Source organism: Gymnoscopelus braueri (assembly GCF_963280865.1).
Source record: "Gymnoscopelus braueri genome assembly, chromosome: 8".
NCBI lineage: Eukaryota > Metazoa > Chordata > Actinopteri > Myctophiformes > Myctophidae > Gymnoscopelus > Gymnoscopelus braueri.
In genome coordinates, this window is record NC_137609.1 from 12,739,438 (window position 1) to 12,763,437 (window position 24,000).

Sequence of the window (24,000 nt, forward strand, 5' to 3'; positions counted from 1 at the left end):
CACACACACACTCGTAGGAGTAGGAGGAGAGGTTATTACTAGTAGAGAGGGAAGTGAATACGTATTATAATATACTATAACACAGAAAAGGGAACTAAAGAGTGACTAGCGAACCACATAACAATGTGTACAGTGTTACAAAAGAAGAAAAAGGTTTTAAAATATAACAACCATGTTCCCCCATTAAAGACGTGTTCAAGTAATAGATCAACATGAAACCCAATAGGGAAATACAATAAAGAAACTGGATGACAATATCTGTTTTTCTTTGAAAACTTTGCTTTCAAAAAGTTCTACACAAACTTTATTATACAATTATTATTATCATCATCATCATTATTAATTATTGTTGTTATTATAATAATAATAATAATAATAATTGTTATTATTATACATAACACATTATAAAATAGTGTAGTTAATGGGCCTTGAGCAAGGCTGCAAGGCCCTATTTCAAAAATAGTGAAAATAGGCTTAGCCGATCTGCAATCTCACAACACCTCACATCGTGATGCATTGAGCTTGTAGTTCAGCTATTTTGGCAAATTTGGAAAGATTTTGAAAATGTTTGAAAAAAAGGTTGCCTATAATGATGTGCAGGGATGCCATGCTGAAAGTGGTAAAACCTGCAGTACTGCTTCGTGTCAAACAGCAGATGTTTGTGATTGTAATGGGCCGTACCCATGGGTGTCAATGTGTGTAAGAGCATAAACTTGAGCCAGTTCGGCGCTCGGGATGGCGCAGTGGTAAAGTACCTGCCCACCACCACGGAGGTTGTGGGTTCGAACCCACCGCGGTGCATCCGTCTTTGTCAAGCGTCTATACTAACACAATTGGAACTGTTTCTGGGGGAGGGATGCCGGGCGGGGAGGGTGATATTTGTCACTGCACGTACTCCTACGGGCTGGGGCGGCACCTGTCAGCGGGGAGTGTTGGACGGGAGGAGTAGGACAAAGGCTCTAGACTATGTCCTCCTGGTGGGGGCTCCTCACTGGCAGGCGAGCCAGTAGGACACAACAGCAGAGATGAATCAATTGGCATAACGACTAAATTGAAGAGACAAATTGGGTAAAAAAAAAAAGCAAAGAAAAAACATGAGCCAGTTAGTTACTGTAAGGGCATCCCCTCTGTGGTTACTTCCACAGGAGTTTATAAAGAAAATATAAAACCTTTCCATGGAAACGTTGAGGAAGTGTAAACAGATTCCACTGGCTCACACAGGTGCTGCCCGATCACAAGGCACCTCCCTGTACAGATACACAAACACCCAAACCTTTATGCACTGTGCTGCCTGGGAATAGGCTACACATGCTGAGAGTGTACAATCCCCCCCCCCCCCATAATCCACATACTGATTTCTGCAATATAATATAAAAGAACAATATTATTTCAATTGTTATCAAAATAGCTCGTCATTTTGTTACAGCTATGTTTCCTTTAATTGTGCTGCTCCTGCATGCCTGGGAGAACAACGGAACAGGATGAGGAAAGGCAGTCTTAAGTAAAGAACAGCATTCCGTACATATATACACACACACTATACTGTATCTTAACTAATACAATCGCGGAGTGCAATACAATCCGGGTCATTCTGGTAAGTTATTTGTTTCTGCTATGTTCTAGTACACCACGTCTCCAATTTCATACACATTTCATGTCCAAAAATCGATCACGCCTGTCGGCTGTCGCCCTTGGACAGTGTACTTTTAATTGTTCAGTATACAATTTGTATTCCTTCTTTGGCCCATATTTTGCCTCAGTAAGCCACACGTCGCCACGCTAGGCCTGATCAGTTGGCAGAAGTGCATCCCAGTTACACCACATTTGGTTACCTATCAAATTCAGTTTACGGCCCGTCGCGTACTGCCAACTGCAATAAAGACAGCTCTCAGAATCGGACGACTTAACACATGTGGTGTAACACCAGGCATTAGTGATGAGCGGGTCGACCCGTAACCATGTAATCATATGAATACAAATAATGAATCATCATATATTTTATTAATAATCATAATAAAATAATAATAATCCTAAAAACCAACATGAAAAATAAATTGTGATACGATCATGGATTGTGATTCTGCCTAAAGAAAAACGTGATATGATATTTTTGCCATATTGCCCACCCCTACGAATAGTTATATCAGCATATTGGGCATACACTGATGACATCAGGGATCTCCATATATGGGCATTAAAGAGACAAGGACTGACAGACACACAGATCTTCATATATGGGCATTTCAGTCAGATCGGCTGTGCCACGTAGCTGTGCGGCCCAAACTTCTAGTACCTTAGAAGGGTTTTTCTTGTGGTGTTTAAACTGTCTGCTGTAGGCAGACAAAAACAATGGTTGTCTACAAAACGTGTGTTTCGACACCTACTGCACTGTGCTATATTATTTGTGTGTGTGTGTGTGTGTGTGTGTTTAGGGAATGGCTGGGTTCATTTTGTCATGGACCTGTGGATCGACGGGTCGGGTATTGGTCTAAGTAATTAAGTACAACGGGCCAATGGGCGCCAAGGGTACTACAGGCAACGTACACGTCGGCCTGACGGTGAATGTTGATCGCACGGAAGGAAATACTGGAGCCGCAGGTAACGGAGGGGGAGACAAAACAAACAACGTAAGGAGCGCCGGCGCTCGTTACGTCTCCTTACTTCCGACTATAAATGATACTTAACTGGACAGCATCTTACTTGATTACAGATTGGAGACACCTGGTAACACCTGGCTTCAATTTAAACTCTTCTCTCCCTGCAACTCACACTCTCCTCTCTCTCTCTCTCTCTCTCTCTCTCTCTCTCTCTCTCTCTCTCTCTCTCTCTCTCGCGCAAACAAGCAAGCAAGCACGCACACACACACACTTTTGACCCTGGCAGGAGAGCAGCTCACCCCCCAGCATGACCCTCAAACAGACTGTTTCCATATCCTCTCTAAACTGGATGGCTAGAAAAGTGCAGCTAAATAGGCTCAAGCGTCATTCAATAAATAAATAAATAAATAAGAAAATGTTCTAACCTTTAAAAAAAAACTCCCTGTCTACCAAAACACTGAAAACGAACAGTGAAAACACCAAAATACAGCGAGAGGGCAGTGTGTTTCTGCAAGTAAACACTACCACACTACTCCAGTGGCTGATAACTGTTGATATAGAGGGAAATGATGGGAAACAACTGTATATATTGTTTTGTTATGTAAACACTGTTCAAAGTTAGGCCACATATACAGTGCCTTTAGGTTTTTTATTTTATTCTTACAGAACAAAATACATCCAGACATACATCAGAAATCCTCTCCTCAAATATCACATATTTAAGTACTCACATATATTCTTCTAGTATTCATTCACAAACATATAACAATAAAAAAAACAACAACAACATAGACATAGACATAAGTATTTTTTCCATTCACTAGGCCTATTGTTAAAAATCTAGAAGGTGTCAAGGTGTTTCTTTTCTTTTAACCTTATCCAGAGTACGAGCCCTTTTAAGACTGGTCAGTATATGGTTAAAAACAACATTATAGGGGATTGTTTGAACTTGACCTAGTGATATTTTGCATCTTGTTTTCCAAAGTTTTGCCAATACAACACACTTATTTATTTCAATATTGAAGCCAATTCCTTCCATGCTGGCCCATACATCTCTAGATCTATCGCATTCAAACAAGAAATGTTTAAGCGTTTCAGGATGGCAACAATTAGGTACATGACATTCAGTTGTGCTAACTCTGTTACACCATCTCAAAACATGTCTAACTGGAAGCTTGTTTTGGGAGATAATGTGCTCCAATCAATATTAAAACATTCATATTTTGTTTATGAAATCACTATATAACAGTTGGTAGTTGGGAATGCCAGTCCGACTTCTACCATATCTTTTTTTTTCAAGAAATGTGATCCCCAACCCAAATTGCTCTCCTCTGGATTCCACTGGCTATATTTTTTAACAAAGAGTATTTTTAGTTTCAGATCCAGATCTACAGCATCAAGGGCGCCATTATTTTTGCTGCAAATCTTTCTCTTGGTGATTTCATAATTAGTTCCCCATATGAAGTTCACACACTTAGACATCTTATTCATTTTTGTTAAATATTTTCTTGGTGGTGGGAATATCGTAGCAAGAAAAAATTGTGTTGATATTAAATAAGCCAATGCTACTACTGTCTGACCTGTGCCAATGGTTATGCCTTGTATATTCACATCCTTATTTATTCTTTTTAACAGTGGATTAAGAGCAAGGATGTACAACGCAGCACTGACCGGACAGCCCTGCTTAACTCCCTTCTCTATCTCAAAAGGATCTGTTAGAACTCCATTGACTTTAACAGTAGATCTTGCATACAACAATTTAGCCATATTAATAAAAATATTTGGAAAGCCATATCTTTTCATCACCATCACCAAGGTAAAGTTTCCCAGCAATAGGGCATTCATGATGTGTGGCATTTTGTACAAAACCTCCACCCCCACAAACTTTGGAAGCCAATCATAGCCAATCGGAATAGAAAATGAGAAATCAAATGTGACAGATACTGTACGTATTGATCACGTGGCTACAGAGATAATGTATACCGATTTGCGTGAGGCTTGGACAACATCTGTAGGAGAAGTAACAAAAAATGTGTTTCCCAAAAATCTGTCCCATGGTGACGCTATAACTGGCCGATTAGGAAAACAATAGAGTGGAGATTCCTCCTTGGCCTACTGGGAGTGTGGGATGTGCAAAGTTTCCTGCCGATCGGGCCAGCGGTGCTTGTAGCATGTTGTAAAAAAGGGTCCCTTCCAGCAAACTTTGAAAGCCAATCGTAGTCAATCGGAATAGAATGCAAAAAATCCCATACATCTTGATCACATGACTACAGAGATAATGTGTACCATTTTGGGTGAGGTTTGGACAAAATCGGTAGGAGTAGTAGCAAAATATTTTTTTTGCAAAGAAAACGTAAGATGGCGGAAAATGGGCGTGGCTTATTTGGGGAGTTCCGTAACGATTTTGATTGTGTGACCTACAGTTCAAGAGTTAACGTGAATTGATTTGAAAATATAGGGTGGTATTTCTTCCTTGCCCTAGTGGGAATGTGCGTGCAAAGGTTCACGGCAATCGGATGCTGCGTTCATGATTTGAGGCATTTCTAGCCACTCCTGCAAACTTTGGATGCCAATCTTAGCCAATCAGTATGGAACATGAAAAATCAGACAGATCTGTCTTGATCACATGACTATATAATGTGTACCGATTGGCATGATGTTTGGACAAAATGTGTAGGAATAATATCAACAAATGTGTAGCCGATGTGAAAAATTGGGGGCAAATTTGGCCTCTAGGGAGTGTTTTATTACATTGCTCTCTCACTGTTCACATATGGGATCAGCGCCCCCTGGCGATGATATTACAGAAGCTTCACATTAACTCCCTCGGGCCAATTCCTATTGGCCCGGTGGGCCGTCAGTCGCTTTCCGGAAATCCCTACCCACCGAGGGTACAAAGGACTCGGAAAGCGGAAGTTACGTCCTCTTTCGCTTCTTCTGCCTCGATGAACACAGAGCTACTACAAATCACATTCTACAAACAGTACGAGCCTGCGGGGAATTCGACGATCTCGACAGCGACGAGTCGGTTTCTCAGTCCACCGAGAGTCCCCGGAGCTCGCTACTCTCCCTTTTCCCCTTCCACGGAGTGGAAGACGATTTCTTCGTTTGCAAACAGCGGACGGACGCTACGGCTAGCTTAGCTTAGCCTAGCTTACTCAACACCATGTCTCGGCGTGCTCTTCCCGCCGCTGCTGTTCGCCACGACCGGGGTCCCACCCTGGATTTCCCCCCCCGTCGACGATGCAGCACCCGTCCTTGTGCCCAGCTACTGGACGAGTGGGACACCCACGACTACTGCATTATTTGTTTGGGTTTCGCCCACGCGGACGTCGCGGCCTACGAGCAGCCCCCGAGGTGCACTGACTGTGCTAGCCTCCACCCCTCGGAGCTCCAGAACCGCCTGATCAAAGCTCAGAGGTTCTACCTCCCCCCGTACCATGTACGAAGATTCCGAGGAGCTCGACGCGGCTCCCCGCCACTACTCGCACAGACAGCCCGCCGGTTTTACAGCCGGAGAGGAAGTTTTCTCTCGCCGGGCCCGTCCGTCTGCAGCAGCCGGCCCCACCCGGGCCGCGGACCCATCGGATCAGCTTCGCTCTCTCCACGGAGGGGACGGACGCAGACCTGCATTAAAACAACTCGGTCCTCGCTCCCGCTCTCCCGCGAGGGGAGACCAAACAGCGGAACACGGTGGCGGCCATCACCACGCTGGCTCCCACTACTCCTCCCCAGCGAGGAGTGGTTTCTCAGGCGGAGACGAGGGTGAGGACGAGACCCTCACTTCCTACCAGGTACAACAGTACGATGACGGTGATTACCAGGTCGTCGACGAGATCGAGGGGGACGGAGAAGTCGTCATCCTGGAAACCACGGACCACGACCTTCCTCTCCCGGCCATCGGCCCACCGCTAACTGCGATCGCCGATGCCGTACCTGCGGTAAGGGAGGAGACGGTTACAACCCAGCCTGAAGGCGCACCTCCCCCACCTGAAAGGAGCGAGGCTACTTTGCTGGAAGTTTACAAGCTAGCCACCGCTAGATGCGGCCTCAGATGGCCCGCGGACGAAGCCGAGGAAGCCCCCTCCAGCGCTTCCGAGTGGCAGGGACTAGGCTCCGTGGAGGAGAAGGTCCCGAAAAAGTGTAAACTTCCCCTGGCAAAGGGCTTCGCTGCTGGCCTCACGGCGTCTTGGAGCTCTCTACTGGCTCCTGACTCCGACCCAAGAAAGCTGCGGTTCGATATTGACTGCGCGGGTGCAGGCGAACTCGGCCTCTCGGCCTTCCCGCCCATGGACCGTAGTTTGGCCACCTTCATGCTACACAGCAATCCGCGTGGCCAGAAAGCCCCCTTCTCTACAGCAAAAGAAATACCGTGCCTCAGCAGCGAAAAGGACGTGGCTGGTTCCGCTGCTACCAGGGCGGTCTACAAAGCAACAACTTCGGGCGCCAGAGCCCTCAACGCTGCTGCTCTGCTGCAGGGGTCCCTGATGGCTCTCATGACGGAGGTAGGAGACGCCGCCACACCACAACAACTGGCCGAAATGCGGCGCCTCCAACGGGAGATAATGCTCCTTAATAAAAATACTACCGAATGGAACGGTAGAGTCCTGGGGATGTGCGTCATCCACGAGAGAGGACGCTGGCTGGATCACGTCTCTTTCAAAGGCCCGGACGATAAAAAGTACCTCCAGAACCTCAAGGTAACCGCTGGCAACCTCTTCCAAGGCGCCATGGTTTATTTACAGGAAAGCACCGCGACACGCAAAGCCCAGGACGAGGCGGCCCTGTCCTGTTTACAGGCTCCGTCTGGACCATCTCCCTCTAAACCCCAGACCCGTCCCTCGCGGCAGCCAGTGAGAGGCAGACCACAGGTCCGACAGGTGAGTGCGGCTCGCCAGAACCAGTCCCAATCCGCCCCACCCGCTGCTGGCAGAGGCGAACAGCGCGACCGTCGGGACGATGACCGCGAACGCGCTCGCCCCCCCAACACCAGGCCCCAGCAGAGAGGTGCCAACAAGGGTCGCTACTTCAAGCAGGGTAAATGACATTGTCTCGCCCTGCCTAGTGAGCAGGGACAGTTTCTCCCCCGGTTCCCTCTCCCCCCAGACGGGGGATTTTCGCCTGGATTTAATGGCCCGAGGCCCCGATCCACGCTCACCGAGGAAGAGGAGGAGATCTTCGACGGCGCTAGTGGAGACGGCGTTCGATCGCTCCCGAAGCTCCGCAAAGAAGCACAGACACCCACACACACATTTTGCAGAACACGATTTTGTGAATGTTTCTGTGTCTCCTGTTGTATTTGTTGTTCCAAATGTTGTTGTTATAAAAACAGATTCTGTATTAAACAGCCCAAATATGCAACAAAGCACAACCAATGTACAAATGAGCCACCGCTCACGAGGGACCCCTCACGAGGGGTCCCTGGTGAGCAGTGGACAAGGCAAGATGGCGGGCCTAAACCGTCATCTCTTACACGGGTCACGCCAAAATTTTCCTTGGTCCAAAAATCGCCCCAAGTTAAGACTAGGCCCCAGTGTTACTCTGTCACCAGAGGCGGCCATTTTGGGGCGACACGTGTTGGCACACACAATGGCCGGGAGAAAACACGTGACGCCTTCCAAGATGGCGGCGCACATGAGCCCTCATGTAGCACCAAGCATGCTAACCAGGCTAACAAGCACAGCCAAGCCGAAGGCTCTCAAAATGGCCGCGCATGCGCACTCAAAGGTAACAATAAAAAGTGTTGCCGGGCCAACGAACACAACAAAGATGGCGGCGCCCGTGCGCCCGACACAAATAACAACCCCTCCAAATCCCTTGTCGCTCCGATTCGAGCGATGGAAAGAATGCGACGCCAACCCTTGGGTGCTTCGTACAATAGCACGGGGGTACAGGCTACAGTTTTCCAGGAAACCACCCATGTCCAACAAAGTATTGTTGTCACAAGCGAGTGGCCAAGCGGCCGTAACGTTACGAGAGGAGATTGCATCACTCTTGCTAAAGAACGCCGTACGGGAAGTACTACCGGGAGAAAGCCGTCTAGGTTTCTACTCAAGATACTTCCTCGTCCAGAAGAAAGGAGGGGGGCTACGTCCCATCATGGATCTAAGAGCTCTCAACAGGTATTTGAAAACTTTTCAGTTCAAAATGTTGACGGCAGCGGCGTTGCTACGCACGGTCCGCCAGGGCGACTGGTGGAGCTCAGTAGATCTCAAGGACGCTTATTTTCACATCCCTATCTATCCTCCGCACAGAAAATTTCTGCGCTTCATGTTCGAGGGTCGTGTGTACGAGTACCTGGTCCTCCCTTTCGGGATGTCTCTGAGTCCCAGGGTGTTTGTGAAATGCACTCAGGCAGCGTTAGCTCCCTTGAGGAGGAGGGGTGTCCGCATCGCAACCTACATAGACGACTGGTTGTTGAGCGCGGACTCGCGCCAGGAAGCATGCCACCACACCAATCTGGTGGTGTCGCACCTGACCTCCCTGGGGTTCACGCTGAACCTAGCAAAGTGCGTGCTCACTCCGTCCCATCGGGCTACTTTCATAGGTATCGAGCTAGACGCGATTTCTCTCAGAGCTCGCCTGTCTCAGGAGAGGATAACTTCCTTCCTGAGGTGTCTAGCCATTTTTCAACTGGGCCACAAGGTCCAGTACAGGGTCTGCATGAGGGCGGCGGGACTTATGGCTTCGGCCATCTCCCTAGTACGCCTAGGCAGGCTACACATGAGACCTTTTCAGAGATGGATGGGCTCCCTCAGGATCCCGGCCACTCAGGCCTCTCGCCGCGTGACGGTGTCCGCGGAATGCATGCGGTCCCTCCAGCAATGGAAGGTAGCTTCTTTTCTGTCGGAGGGCGTCCCGGTGGGGAGGGTCATCTCGAGAAAGACGATCACCACCGATGCCAGCCTGACCGGCTGGGGCGCAACATGCGGTGGTGGGCCAAATCTGGATCAGATTTGGACGGCCTCAGGTAGACCTTTTTGAATCGAAGGAGAACGCGAAGTGCTCGCTGTTCTTCTCGATGAGCGGTCAGGCCCCGTTGGGCCTGGACGCACTGGCGCACGAATGGCCAGGGGGGCTGCTGTATGCGTTCCCTCCACTGGAGCTGATCCATCCCACTCTGGAACGGGTCAGGCTCCAGGGCCTGACGGTGTTGCTGGTGGCTCCGGCAGGGGGCACGTGGAGGTCGGAAATAGCTCCCCTGCTATACGAGCAGCCTTGGCCCCTCCCGCTGCGAGAGGACCTGCTACAGCAGGCGGGGGGCGAGATTCATCATCACAGGCCTGCAGACCTAGATCTGTGGGTCTGGCCCGTGAGAGGGAAAATCTGACTGCGACAGGACTGCCACCTAGGGTGGTGGCCACTATTCAGGCCGCTAGGGCACTCTCCACTAGAAACGCTTATGGGGCTAAGTGGAGTGTGTTCGAGGAGTGGTGTCTGGGACGGTCCCCGGTTGTGGTTCCGTTCCAGGCCTCGGTCTATGACGTTTTGATTTTCTTGCAGGATAGATTGGATCTCGGAAATGCTTTCTCCACGATCAAAGTGTACTTGGCGGCCATCTCAGCCAGCCATGCTGGTTTTGATGGGAAAACTGTGGGGAAACAGCCCATGGTGTGCCAGTTCATGAAGGGCGCGTTGCGTGAACATCCTGTCTCACGGTCCTTGTTTCCCACATGGGACTTGGTCCTGGTGCTCGACTCACTCTCTCGTCCTCCTTTTGAACCGTTGGAGACGGTGGAACCAAAGTTCCTCACGTTCAAGACGGTGCTCCTGGTTGCGCTGACAACAGCGAAACGGGTGAGCGATATGCATGCTCTTTCGGTGGTTCCGGAGTGCATGAGGTTCGATGGTGATGGCAGTAGGGTTATTCTCAAACCTAACCCGACTTTCGTTCCCAAAAACCACCTAGCGGTGGTTATGCCAACTGAGCTGGTGGCCTTTCATCCGCCTCCTTTTGCCTCAGAAGAGGACAGGAGGCTACACTGTCTCTGTCCAGTAAGAGCCCTGCGGCTGTATGTCCGGAGGACTGCGGCCCTGAACCGTCCCAGCCAGCTTTTCGTCTCCCTGGGCCCTGGGCCTGGGGGACTGGCGGTGACTAAGTCCACGCTTTCCCGTTGGATTGTGGAGGCTATTCGCCTGGCGTATGTTAGTAAGGGAGCCCCAGTGCCTGAAGGCCTGAGGGCGCACTCTACTAGGAGTGTATCGACGTCCTGGGCTCTCCTCAAAGGGGTGTCTATTCAGGACATCTGCACAGCGGCGAGTTGGTCGCCTCCATCGACTTTCGCTGTTTTCTACAGCCTGGACGTAGCGTCATCTTCTATGGCGCACGCAGTCCTGGGCGTGGCTTCCACCTGAGGGTGGTTAGGTGCTTAGAACGGACATAGGATCTGTTCATGCCCCCTTGCCTTAGTGTTTGATAGGCCGACCTTTGGGCCTTAGATTAATAAGGCGGACTTCGGTCTGTCAGGGCCCTCCACTAACTAGACAGGCTGTGCCTGGTTTTTAGTTTATGAGGCAGACTACGGTCTGTCAGGGCCCCACTAAAATGTCTTGATCTCTGCCTCAGACCCGGTGGGTCTGTTGGCACCTGGGTGCCGTGGGCCCCGTCCCCTTAGGGGGCGGGGCCCTGGGTGCCGTGGGCCCCGTCCCCTTAGGGGGCGGGGCCCTGGTACAGGTTGTGGGTATCTTGATTTGCGGTTACATTCAGGGGGTTTATGACTCCCATATGTGAACAGTGAGAGAGCAATGTAATAAAACTATAGGTTACTTGCGTAACCCCGGTTTTATAAATTGCGAACGAGCTGTTCACAAAAACGCCCTTCTTTTTGCTCGGCAGAAGGAAGCTGGTGTGAAAGAGAACGTAACTTCCGCTTTCCGAGTCCTTTGTACCCTCGGTGGGTAGGGATTTCCGGAAAGCGACTGACGGCCCACCGGGCCAATAGGAATTGGCCCGAGGGAGTTAATGTGAAGCTTCTGTAATATCATCGCCAGGGGGCGCTGATCCCATATGTGAACAGCTCGTTCGCAATTTATAAAACCGGGGTTACGCAAGTAACCTATAGTTTCATTTAGGAGTTAATTGTATCGCGTTGGTGTCATTTACAGATGTGCTATTTTTCTCTCTTCTTCTCCTCCGCTCTCTGTTTCACAAGAGGGTGGGACAACTAGACTCGTTATTACGTGTGATAAAAGTTTAATAAGAGCCAAAAGGGTACACTTGCTCGTGTTCATCAGCTTCAACAAAACGCTGAACACGGGCGAGGACTGTGACAGACAGACTGGTTGTAAGTGCAGTGCGTGCTGTGTAGAGCTTAATTAATGGCTTTGACCTAGTTCGGTGACAACTTGTGACAACACAAATCTTAAAACTTATGAAGATCTGGGGAAGTGCTGCGTGGAGCCAGATAAGTGGGTGTAGTTTGTGTAATCTTCTCTATTAAGGATAAAAGCCTCTAATGTTGGAATAAAATATTGCTTGGTAAGATCTGGGGAAGTGTTGTGTGGAGCCAGATAAGTAGGTGTAGTTTGTTTACTGTTCTCTATTGGGTGCAGCCCTCTAATGTTGGACTAAAATATTGCTTGGATTTTCAGTTGAACAACTGTTTCATTTCTACCTACAGGTCATCAGTCGTTTGGTTCATTATATTTGTGCAACATGAACTGCTGAACATTACAGCAATGAAATACAATAAAAGATTTAAGTAGCAAGTGAGGATTCTCTGTTGCCCTGTGTGTCCATTTTTTCCACAGCATTGTCTTAGCAATGTTATTAAAAAGCTGGAAAATGTTTAATTAAATGTAATATAATACTTGCAGTACTTGGATAATGTTATAACATTAAATGAAAGTGATAGAGTGCCCCAGATGTAAAACATTTTATACACTGTAGTATACGAGTATAAACAAAGAAACATTAGTCGAGTACAAAAAAAAAGTCTACTATATGAGAAGACTTGTAAAATATGACTCTTTAACGGTTTGATTAACTGATATTAACTGGGTTAGCAGCACCAACAACTGTCCCATTCTCATCGAGCCTATGAGTGACAAATAAACCCTTTTGAATCTTAAATTCACTGACGCATAACTTAACACATACTGTAGTGCACTGCTGCTTTCACAACTTTACTGCCAAAGCCTGATTGATTCACAGTATACACGATGTGTCTGTCACATGCTAAAAACGAAACACAGACTGCACACCCCTTGGGTGTAGCTAGCAGGGCTTTTCGACTATAGAACAAATGCTATTCCCCCAAACACACACAGACACACACAGATACAGACACACAATATGTGGCTTACCTCCTCCACAGAGATGGGCAGGATCACTCGACTGAAAAAGAAAAAAGCAAGGGGAGAAGGTTACTTAAAAATAAGCTTTTCCAATCAATACCCACTGTTCCATTAGTCCTGACTCCTACACAGCCCCCCCCCCCCTCCCAACACTCCATGCAATTCTCACACACTTGGGTTTGACACTAAGTAGAAAGATGTCTGAAGGAAGTTGTCTGATGTCTGAGGGTTTGACACTAAGCAGCAAGATGTTTTGATTGATTGATTGAATACTTTATTAGTCAGAAATGTAAACGCTAAACAGCACGTGGTACAGTGAGACATTTAGGCTAAACAGACTTGTTTCCATTGTGGTCCTCTGTATTCATCAACATAGCATAACAAATGTACACAATAGGCCTGTCTCCGACTAAGGATTTGTACAGTCGAATCTGATTGCCGACTAATTGCCAATAGTCGACTGGCAGTCGACTAATGCAACACCCCCCCCCCCCCAAAAAAAATGCATGATTCGACATTCTCAGTCAAATCATGCAAAAAATATGTTATGCAATAGAGGAACATTCCATTTGGGCTGTAGGGGTGCTTAGTGTCTGATTTAACATATACTTGCTTGGTTTCTCCCAATAAATCATGATGTATATCCTATTTTTGGCAAACTATTAGTTAATTAATATAACAAACTAAGTCAATCTCTGATTAGTCGACTATTCGAATAATCGAGGTCAGGCCTAGTACACGATAATGCATGTAATCAACAATACAAACAAAGGAGAACATTTTTACGATTTTTCAAAAATATCAGATTTACAAGCTCATAGCGCGGCACTCGGTGCCGCGCTATGAGCTTGTAGATCTGATATTTTTGAATAGCGAAAGTATAAAAGGTTTAAAGTGGTAAAAATTCTTGTGAAGCTATGTTAACACATTTTGCTGGGGACCCCCTGGTACTCCCCCAAGGACCCCACTTTGAGAACCAATGCTTTAATGGATGGTGTCGGGGCATTCCACATTTTGGTGGCAGAGTAGTAGAATGAGAATTTCCCCATGTTTGTTCTAAATGTGGGTGGTACCAGATCATAGTCGCTCCCTCTAGCTTTGTGGCTGTGGGTGTCACTCGCTTTGTAGTTATACATATCTGAAGGAAGCCAAACACTAATACGTTTTACTCTTATGCACCTGTACACAAGATGTAACAATAAAGCACAACCTTGAACTTTGAAGATGTCGCTGTAAATGGGTCTATACTAGGCCCCTCATTTTTTCCCTATACACCAAATATCTTCGGCGAAAATAGATGATCTACAATCACGTCACAGTGCATTGTGACGCGCGGTGAGCTTGTACATCTGCTATTTTCACAGAATTTTCACCCCCTGAATAGGGCCGCTAGGGTTTATGCAATCTGGGAACCCATCGTCAAATAAAAAGGAAAAATCACACCCAGTGTGAAGAGAGTGGTGCCTTTGAATTAGTGTAACTGGTTGCATCCTTGTGTTGCAATCAGCTGCGGCTGTTGAGGCCGTGCTCAAACGAACGGACGGACGGACCCACACACACGGTCAAGTGTAGGAGTGGCTGGCACCACTCAAAAACAGCGCCCCCAGCGTTTTTCACTTCTGCATTTGCTACTCTGGGGGGAGTGATTAAATAGACCGACGCTGACTGGAAACCGGGGTTTTGGTCTGCCCTCAGCCGTCCACTTCCGGTGGTGCGCCTATGTTTTCATTCCCACTAACAATATTTCTCCACAGAACACTAACACCATTTCTCCCAAAGAACATGGATCGTTTTGGTTATAAGCCCCACTTGTTTCTATGATGAAAGAACAAGTTAAAATGTAAACTTTCCGTGGTTGTGTCTGCTCCGAGGACGCCATTGTTAAATGAGTTTGGGTTTGTTTCCAGTGGGAAGCGAACGCACAGATGTAAATCCCGCCCACTACATTTGATTGGGTAAAGCGCGGCCTGCTTCCTGATCTGAAGGCACGCCCACTTGTAGGCCACCGCTCACACGTTCTGAACGGGGCTCCCGACAGATTCAGTAGCGCAGCTCTGAATCTGTTCTTGAGAGACTAGGGTTTATGTGGTTAAGAGCTAGACTGAAAGCCAGAGCATCATAACTGTAGTTTCTGTGGTTATGTGGTGTGTGTCCTGTTAGGTTTAGACATCATCCAAGACATTTCATGTCTGAAATCATTCACTAAATAACTAAATAAGTCATACGTTTGTGTACGCTTGTATACGTTTGTATCTTATCATGTAATGTTGTAATGTATATTGTGTATGTTATAACTGAGTATAACAATGATAATAATAATTATAATAAAACTTATCTGTGCAGCGTTTCTTTTTTTACAGTTTCTGAAGCGCAATTAATAATCAGACAAAGGAAAATAAATTTAAAAAAGGCAAATAATTCACCACAAGATAAACAGATGAGATGGCAACACACGATATTCTAGATACAGTAAATAGTAACACAATTACTATTCATAAGTGACTAAAAACCACTACATGGTCTTCAGAGACATTCCCCCTGAAACTGGTTCAGTGAGTCATCAATTGGGTACCAGAGCTTTATAGTCTTTGCCAGTCTCAAGGGAAGATGACACATCATTTCTATGCCCTGGTGAGATGTGCACACTAATAGGAAAATGACAAAAACGACTTTGAGCCCAGCATGAGAACAGATAAGGCTGTCGCAATGCAACGTACAGTATACTGTACAGATTACATGATGGATAGAGGCTGAAAACAATACAGCTGCAGTCCTGGTCCAACGTGACCAAATATATCATTCAAATATTGCAAAAGTAAACGGAAATTAAAACATGTGCAAGGCTATTCTGTACAAAAGAAACCGAGGCCCATTGGAAAATGTAGTTTCTAGTGCTTTAGTTTCTGCACTTGGCTACTACTACCACACTCTCTCTGCCCCGCCGTGAGGCTGGCCAGCTCACTGGATTTCTCCGCTCTGGTGTCTTTTTTCAGTACCCCGAAATATGAGGTCTTCTGCCTGCCGCAACTCTTCTTGCTTTGAGTTGCTTCCCACAGGAGTACTTTATGGGCCTGGCATCAAGTACTCCAGCGGGAAGCTGGCGATGACCTCTGGCAATGAATGACCTGCCACATGCATTCTGCTATCTTCAAGGATGATGTTGTTCACTTGTGGCCACCAGGCGATGCCAAGTGCCACCCGCAACATGTGGGTGTAGCAGCCGTTACGGGACTTCTCGAGGTTGGGGGTGGCGGGTGCATGACTCACAGCCACAGAGCAGGACAGATTCCACGGTGGGAAGCTAAAAGGATAATTTTAACCCTTCTCGCCATGCTGGAGCTCTTCTTCGGGTCATTTATACAGCGAACTACACAGCACAATTATTACATAATCGCCTAATCGCAATCGCAATTATTTTGCATAATCGTTTCCATGTTGAAAAAAAAATTGAAATAGCTGATCTATAATAAATCATCATGTATAATGTCATAATCGTGACAGCCCTATGCTACGCCGATCACAGCTCAACACACGATGGGACTATTAACCGTTTTTTACCATTAACTCTGATTTAAAGCACCACAATTCATTCATCATAGAGACTTAGTACAATCGGGATTTTAAAAGAAGAGAGGAGAAAAAAAGGAATGTTGAACTGAACATACTATTTTGGTCAGCAACTCAAAAAAGTCAAAGAAATTTTGTGGTGAAAATATAATAAAACCTCTAATTTACAAATGCTCATGAGTTACATCCATAGTGCTGCGGAATACATTTACCTATAATAATCGTGATAATTGTGAAACCGTGATTATTTCTCTCACTATAATTGTACCATCAAAATCCATGATCATCCCATCCCTACTACATGCATACAGTTGAACCACACAGCAGCTCACGCTGCTACACCAATCATAGCTCAGCTCACGCTGCCATGTGCACACAGTGAACCACACAGCACAGCCAGTGTTGTAGTGCTAATTTTGGAAGTGGGGGAGCGCACCTCTGAACAACCCCCCCCCACACCCGCCCGCGCCACCCCGCTGCGCCGCGCTACCCCGCTGCGCCGCGCTAGGTGTAATGTATTTGACCTGTATTTGTTAAATGAGGTGAGATTACCTTTATAAACCCCACAGGGTTTTCTAAATCTCACCTGCACAACCCAATAAAATGCAGTTGTTACAAATGTGTTGCTTTTAATTGTGCAAATGATAAAAAATTATATTTAAAAAAAATATTTAAAAAGAAAAAAGAAATTCATAAAAAAATAAAAAATATATGTTTCAGCAGTTACAGGAGTGACTCTCCCCCGCGTCCCCCCTCCACTACACCCCTGAGCACAGCTCATGCTCAGAACCAGAGGTTGAAACAAAAAATGTAGTCATTTCTGAATTTGGGTAAGCATTTGGTTGAATTCATAGCGCTGTTTGGACACTTTTAGCATCCTAGGAGTTCATTTGGAAGCATAGATACTGCAGGCTGGTAACTGTATTTCAGTAGTTTGGCTGTGCATGTAGTCATTACGGGTTAACGTGCACTAATTGTTTGGGGAAATTGATTTAGTCAAAAAGTCGGAGTTGGATTATTGGTTGGTTGTGAGCCATTTAGGGGGGTGTATTGTGCAGAGTCTGTTGCTAAGGGCTTTTGTCTTCTATGCTGAATTGACCAGTGTGGGTAGGAATTGCCACCTTTGCGCAATTACATTTCAGAGTTATTTCCCTGTTAGGAATAGCAGCGTGTCCCTTTTGGGTCATCTCGGTTTAAAAACTGTAGAGCTGTGGTGAAAGTGATTAGTGGCAGTTGTCTCTGGGACACTTCCATGGTCTCGAGAGTTGCTGATTGCCAGTCGCTCCCTCGCCCCATCAGGTTTTAGGTGCACATGAAACCGTCGCCACATGGTTCAGTTAGTGGGGGAGTTCCAAGAATTTTTGTGCTGTTTTCCCCTTGTCTGTCCTTGTGTTAGTTTGGTCAATGGCAAATTTGGCAAATGTTGAGGGAGGAATCATTATATTGCAATGTACCAATTGGTACGGATGCAATCTGGGAACCCATCGCCAACTGAAAATGAAAAACAGCGCCCTCTGCTGTTTGTTCTATGTCTGTTGGCTCTGGGGGGACGATAACGTAACACCAGAGCACAGGGAAACCGGTGTTTGTGATGCGCCTTCAGCGCATCACTTCCGGTTGGTGCGACTATGTTTTCATTCCCACTAACAATATTTCTACACGGAACACTAACACCACTTCTCCCAGAGAACATGGATCGTTTTGGTTATAAGCCCACTTGTTTCTATGATGAAAGAGTAAGTTAAAATGTGAATATATTTCCGTGGTTTTGTCTGCTCCGCGGACGCTATTGTTAAATTAGTTTCGGTTTGTTTCGAGAGGGAAAGATCGACGGACATGTGAATCCCGCCCACTACATTTGATTGGGTAAAGCGCGGCCTGCTTCCTGATCTGAAGGCACGCCCACTTGTAGCCCAGTGTGTACATGTTACGACGAGCCTTCACGACAGATTCTCACGCAGTGCAGAATCTGTTCTTGAGAGATTAGTACGGATGTGGAACATTACTTGTGGAACTTGTGGAAGTTTACTATGTACTGCTAGGTGTGCTAGGTACTGTCGTGGAATTCTGGATCAATCAGTAATCGATGAGGCACATAGTACATGATATCATGGGGAGAAGTACAATAACACTCATGTCAGTGGTACGGTAGTTCTGCCAAGAGCCCAGGGCAGAGATCATAGTTATACTGTAGCTGCTTCAAGGACAAACTGACCCTTAACAAGATTGGTTGCACCAACAATAGCCATTAGGCCTAGTGGAGATGACTAGGCTCTTACATGCTGCCAAATATCACAATGTATTGTAGAAGTATTATAAGTGATGGTAAAATATAAAGGTTAGATATAGCAGCCAAATAGTTTCTTCCTAAGTACTCAGCAGTCAGCACCTACAGAGGTGCTCTGTACTTAGCACCTTGTTAATAAAAGGGCATTTGAATAGTCCCAGCTGCTCCAGCGCACTCTTCCTCACGTTTGCTGCTCCTGTAATGCTGCCTGTGCCTATAACTAGCTGATGCATGGTGGAACTGCCTTTCTTCTTGTTAGCCGCTGTTAACTTGTAACTCGCAGATATGATCTACACAGGTGTAGCGATGCAACACATTATTAGCTTGTAGATCCGTTCTTTTTTTTTTTACAGGGCGCATGCGCACGCAGCGACCGGCAGCGAGAGATATGTTTAATGTATGTAATATGTTTTGCTAACTCTTGCTGTAAACCTATTTGCCCTTCTGGGACATTAATAAAGTTGAACCTTGAACCTTGAACCTTTTAGGAAAGCACTGAACATCGCGAAGAGCCACTCTCAGCGTTACTAGTCGGCTAGCTTCTAGTACGTAGGAGCAGAAGAGTGGCTGAACCACAGCTATTAGTGGTTAGGGGTTTAATGGATTATGAATGAACAGAATATGAATAGCCATGAACTCATGGAAACTGTGCCTGTAACATTCAAAAACACGATAGACTTAAAGACGTAGTGAAATGAAAAATAAGTTTTTCACACTTTTAGAGCATATCCGTGGTCCCCATATGGACATACCTAACAATAGATGCCAATTTATTTTTAATTTGTATCAAAAGTCCCTAAAAGGCCAATCTTAATTACTTCCTGTGAACGGAAACGTGCTGCGTGATGACATAGATATGATGACACTGTATGAAAATAAATTAATCTTGATTTCGTTCACCTGTGTGATTCCCATAGCTTTAGGTTAGAAATAAGCAACTTGGTAACAAACTTTCTGCACATTGGCTGTGTCTCTATCCCTTGGCCAGTGAGCACCTGCAGGCTACAAAAACTAGCACTGCGCACCACTTGAGTGAGATTCCACCATACCATAGCCTGAAGGGATGGAACCTTCTGATTGGTTGCGAGGCAACTCACACTGAAACTTCAAAATAAAATGTCATTTCACTACGTCTTTAATTATGTGGTTATTTCTTTCTGTTGCTGTTGGTAGTCATGGCTGCCAGATCCCACCTGATGCTGTGGTGGAGATCTGACTGCTCCAGACCATACTGTATAACAGCTAGCTTGCATAACGTCTTCAGACTACGACTTACGTCTAAGATGTACAGGTCTGGGTTTGTTGTTTGCTATATCCTCCAGAGAAGATGATACAATCTCCCACCATGCAACAGCTCCTCAAAGTCAACATACACAGGCCTTTTCCTCAACCTTCATATGTGCACCTTTCTAGTTTGATTATTCAATGGTTTCCTGTGTCGCCCATCCTTTGTTGTACTATAAGAGCCAACGATTGTGACATATTCTACATAATTATGTTGGTTGCTTAAATTATATTTTCTTCAATTATGTTCTCTAGGTAGGCATATACATTTTTGTTGTATACTTTGAAATAATGCATACCGGCATTTTATTTTCCATGTCGAATACAAAGAAGAGAATAAGGACAAATAAAGTGCGCTTCGTTCAAGATTCAAAGCTTTGTGCACAGGTAAATAAGAGCAAAACGTATTTTTTTCCAGCTTCCTTCAGACAATGTAGCAGCATAGGTATTAGGTAATAATAAAAAAATAGTAAAGGAAAATGTAAGAGAAAGATAATAACGGTAATAACAAGAAGTAATTGATATACAAAATATCAATTATGACTGTGGAAACAGTGTGCAAACACGGTGGTCTCTCGCCGGGGGGAGACAGACAGACGAGCGAACCAATCATCACAAAGGTCACACCCCCACATTTTGCAGAAAAGGGCATTTTTTATCCTCACAAAGCCACGCCCATTTTTGACGGCTAAATAAATAGTGAAAGATTTGAAGCGCACGCCCTTTTTTTCACAAAGAAACGCCTCCAAAAAACAGAGTGATTGTTAGACTGCGGTGTCACCACAGTGAAAAATAGATCAGGAATGTACAATGTACATGTATGCGGGCATAATATATACACCAGTGGTTCTCAGAGTGGGATCCAGGGACCCCCAGGGGTCCTTGAGGGGTTTCCAGGGGGTCCCCCGCAAAATTTGTTAATATAGCATCAAAATCTGTTTAACCACTTTAACCCTATAGAGCTGGTCTTAATTTTTTTTATCTTGAAAAATGAAATTAAAATTAGGAATATTTTTTAAACATTTCAACAACACAAATCTTGTATGGGGGTCCCTAGCACATAATACATAAAGTTAGTGAGTGTAAAAAAAAAGAGTGTGGAAGGTGGAAAGGGGAAAGAGTGTGTGTGTGTGTGTGTGTGTGTGTGTGTGTGTGTGTGTGTGTGTGTGTGTGTGTGTGTGTGGGGGGGGGGGGGGGGGAGTGTAGAAGGGTAGTGAGCAGAGGTGGTTTGATTACTGTATTGTAATGTAAAGCCTAGTATGAGTAAGCAATCTACTCCTCCATGTCTCCAAAAATGTATTTTCATAGTTTATTGGAGCAATTTCTGTTTCATATCATACAAGTTCAAAGCATACTCATTTACACGCGCACCAACGGTGGGTGCTGGGCAATGAAACTAATAATGAAAAGAGGTAGAGCCTGCACACCATTTCCCAGGTAAAGGATTTACTTTATTATGTATTAATTAATTAATTAATTAATTAATAATAATAAAGTTAAGTGTAGGCTCTACCTCTTTTCCTATCAAACAAGTCTCAGAAACAGCAGGAGCAAGTTATGCACCTTGCAATATCCCTCTTTACTGCGTGCATGTTACATACCGTGCACGTGTGATTGTTTGTTTAATGTTTTCCACTGAACATTATGCCAACATTCATATAATCCTCAACTAGTCAAAGGGGGTTGGGATACCAGATACTGCAAGCAAGTGCAACAGTGAAAGATTGAGACTGCATATCCACAGGCGGATGTTTCTATTACTTAGGTTACTGCTATTGTCACATTTAGAATAGTGATGTGCTGCAAGGTTACAGTACTTGTCAGCCTCATAAACAAGCTGTAATTTTACAGCTATAATTAATATACAGTAGGTAGGCTATGTCTCCTAAAATAGGTGCAAGTCCCATGTGTAGATCAATGTTGAAACTTAAAAACAGGATAAATGAGGTATAATGAAGGTCTGAGTAAAACAAAGTCTAGGGTCACCTTGATATTCCCTCTCTCTCTCTCTATCTCTCTCTAGCTCTGTCTGTGTGTGTCTATCTCTCTCTCTCTCGCTCTCTCTCTCTCTCGCTCTCTCTCTCTCTCTCCATCGGAGTGTGTGTGTGTGTGTGTGTGTGTGTGTGTGTGTGTGTGTGTGTGTGTGTGTGTGTGTGTGTGTGTGTGTGTGTGTGTGTGTGTGTGTGTGTGTGTGTGTGTGTGTGTGTGTGTGTGTGTGTGTGTGTGTGTGTGTGCGCGCGCGCGCATGTGTGTGTGCCAAAGATCTCCTTGGTCTAAAGGTCTTAACGGGAAGATCAAATGTCTTAGTGTTCCTTCAGAAAACAAACACCCCTCTCTCCTCTCCTGCCTTTCTCATCTGTTCTGCGTTCTCATCTTCTCCTCTTTACAGCGTCGCTCTGAAATAATTAACACTTGCGATGATTCCACTGTGTGCTAAATTGTAAAAATTTGAATCATTCCGATCAATAACTCTTTTGTGAAAGTTAGACACATCATCGAGGGACTGTTTTGATGTTTGGGTGGATACTGTAGTCCCACCTGTCTCTGCTATTCATGGTGTCTAAACTGCACTAGCAGCTTATAACAGTGGTTCTCAAACTTTTTCATGTCAAGAAAAAGATTTGCACTTTATTTTTTCAAAAATACCAGATCAACAAGCTCATAGCGTGACGTGCTAACCCCCCCCCTCCAAGGACCCCTGGGGGATCACGGACCCCACTTTGAGAACCAATGGCTTATAACATCCAACCCATATCCAGTGTTGGAAAGTAACTAAGTACATTTACTGAAGTACTGTACTTCGAGATACATGTATTTTACTTGAGTGTTTCCGTATATTGATACTTTAAACATCTACTCCACTGCACCTCAGAGACAGATACTGTACTTTTGACTCTACTCCAATTATTTGACAGCTTTAGTTACTAGTTATAGCACTTTGCAGATTTGTATTCTTATTATAAAACATATATTAACCAATAAACCCCTATCTTATACTTCGGCAATTCGAAAATAGACGATCTACAAACTCACAGCATGTCGCAAAACTCGCAATGCAAAGCATTGTGAGTTTGTAGATCTGTTATTTTGTAAAGATTTTGACAACAAAAAAAACTTTTGAAAAAAAGAAAATAACTAATGGGCCATCCAGCATAATGAGTACTTATACTTTTGGTAGTTTAAGCACATTTTTGATGGCAATACTTTTGTACTTTTACTCAAGTAAAATTTGGAATACAGTCATTTTACTTAACCGAGTGTTTCTACATTGTGGTATTGATACTTTTACTTCCTCCACCACTGCCCATGCCCCTTCATACAAAGGTCCTGGCAGGGAAAACGTGACTGACTAGCAATGATCCAGGTCAGTGGCTCAGGTCAATACCATGGTGTAAAAAAATGGTTCGGTGTAACTGCATGAGAGTCCATGTTTTCCATCTGTAGTGGTGGGCAGTAACTAAGTATATTTACTTGAGTATTGTACTTAAGCACATTTTTTGGAGTATCTGTAATTCATATACATTTTGGATACCTATGACTTTCAATCCACTACATTTAAAATACAAACACGCACTTTTTACTACATTTCTAGGAAAGGAAAAAGTAGGCTACATTATGAATTAACCACTTAAGCCCTACAGTATATCAAAAACTGTGAAAATAGCAGATCTATAAGCTCACAATGTGTCACGATGCAACGTGTTGTGAGCTTGTAGATCTGCTATTTTCACTACTTTCTAAATTTAGTTGATTTATTTGAGAACATGTCGAAATTTCAATACAGCAATGCATTAATATTAAAAATAAAAATAAAACGTAGTAATTTGTACTTTGTAACTAGTCTTTCTAAAATAAATGTGTATACTTTTTAAGTATAGCCTATTTTTAAAAGCAAGAAGGCTACTCCAGTACAAATTTGACAGAGCATTGAGAGCAATAACTTTAACTTAGTTGTAGTGGAGTAATATT

The 24,000-nt window shown here is 45.0% G+C and overlaps 1 protein-coding gene across 1 annotated transcript in view; it reads right to left on the reverse strand.

Moving 5' to 3' along the window:
* Positions 1-24,000, reverse strand: part of pitpnab (phosphatidylinositol transfer protein, alpha b) — a 43,089-nt gene that overhangs the window by 17,182 nt on the left and 1,907 nt on the right. Inside the window, exon 2 of the mRNA XM_080434767.1 lies at positions 12,903-12,933. Coding sequence (XP_080290893.1) covers positions 12,903-12,933 — 31 coding nt within the window. The remainder of the gene's footprint in view (positions 1-12,902; positions 12,934-24,000) is intronic.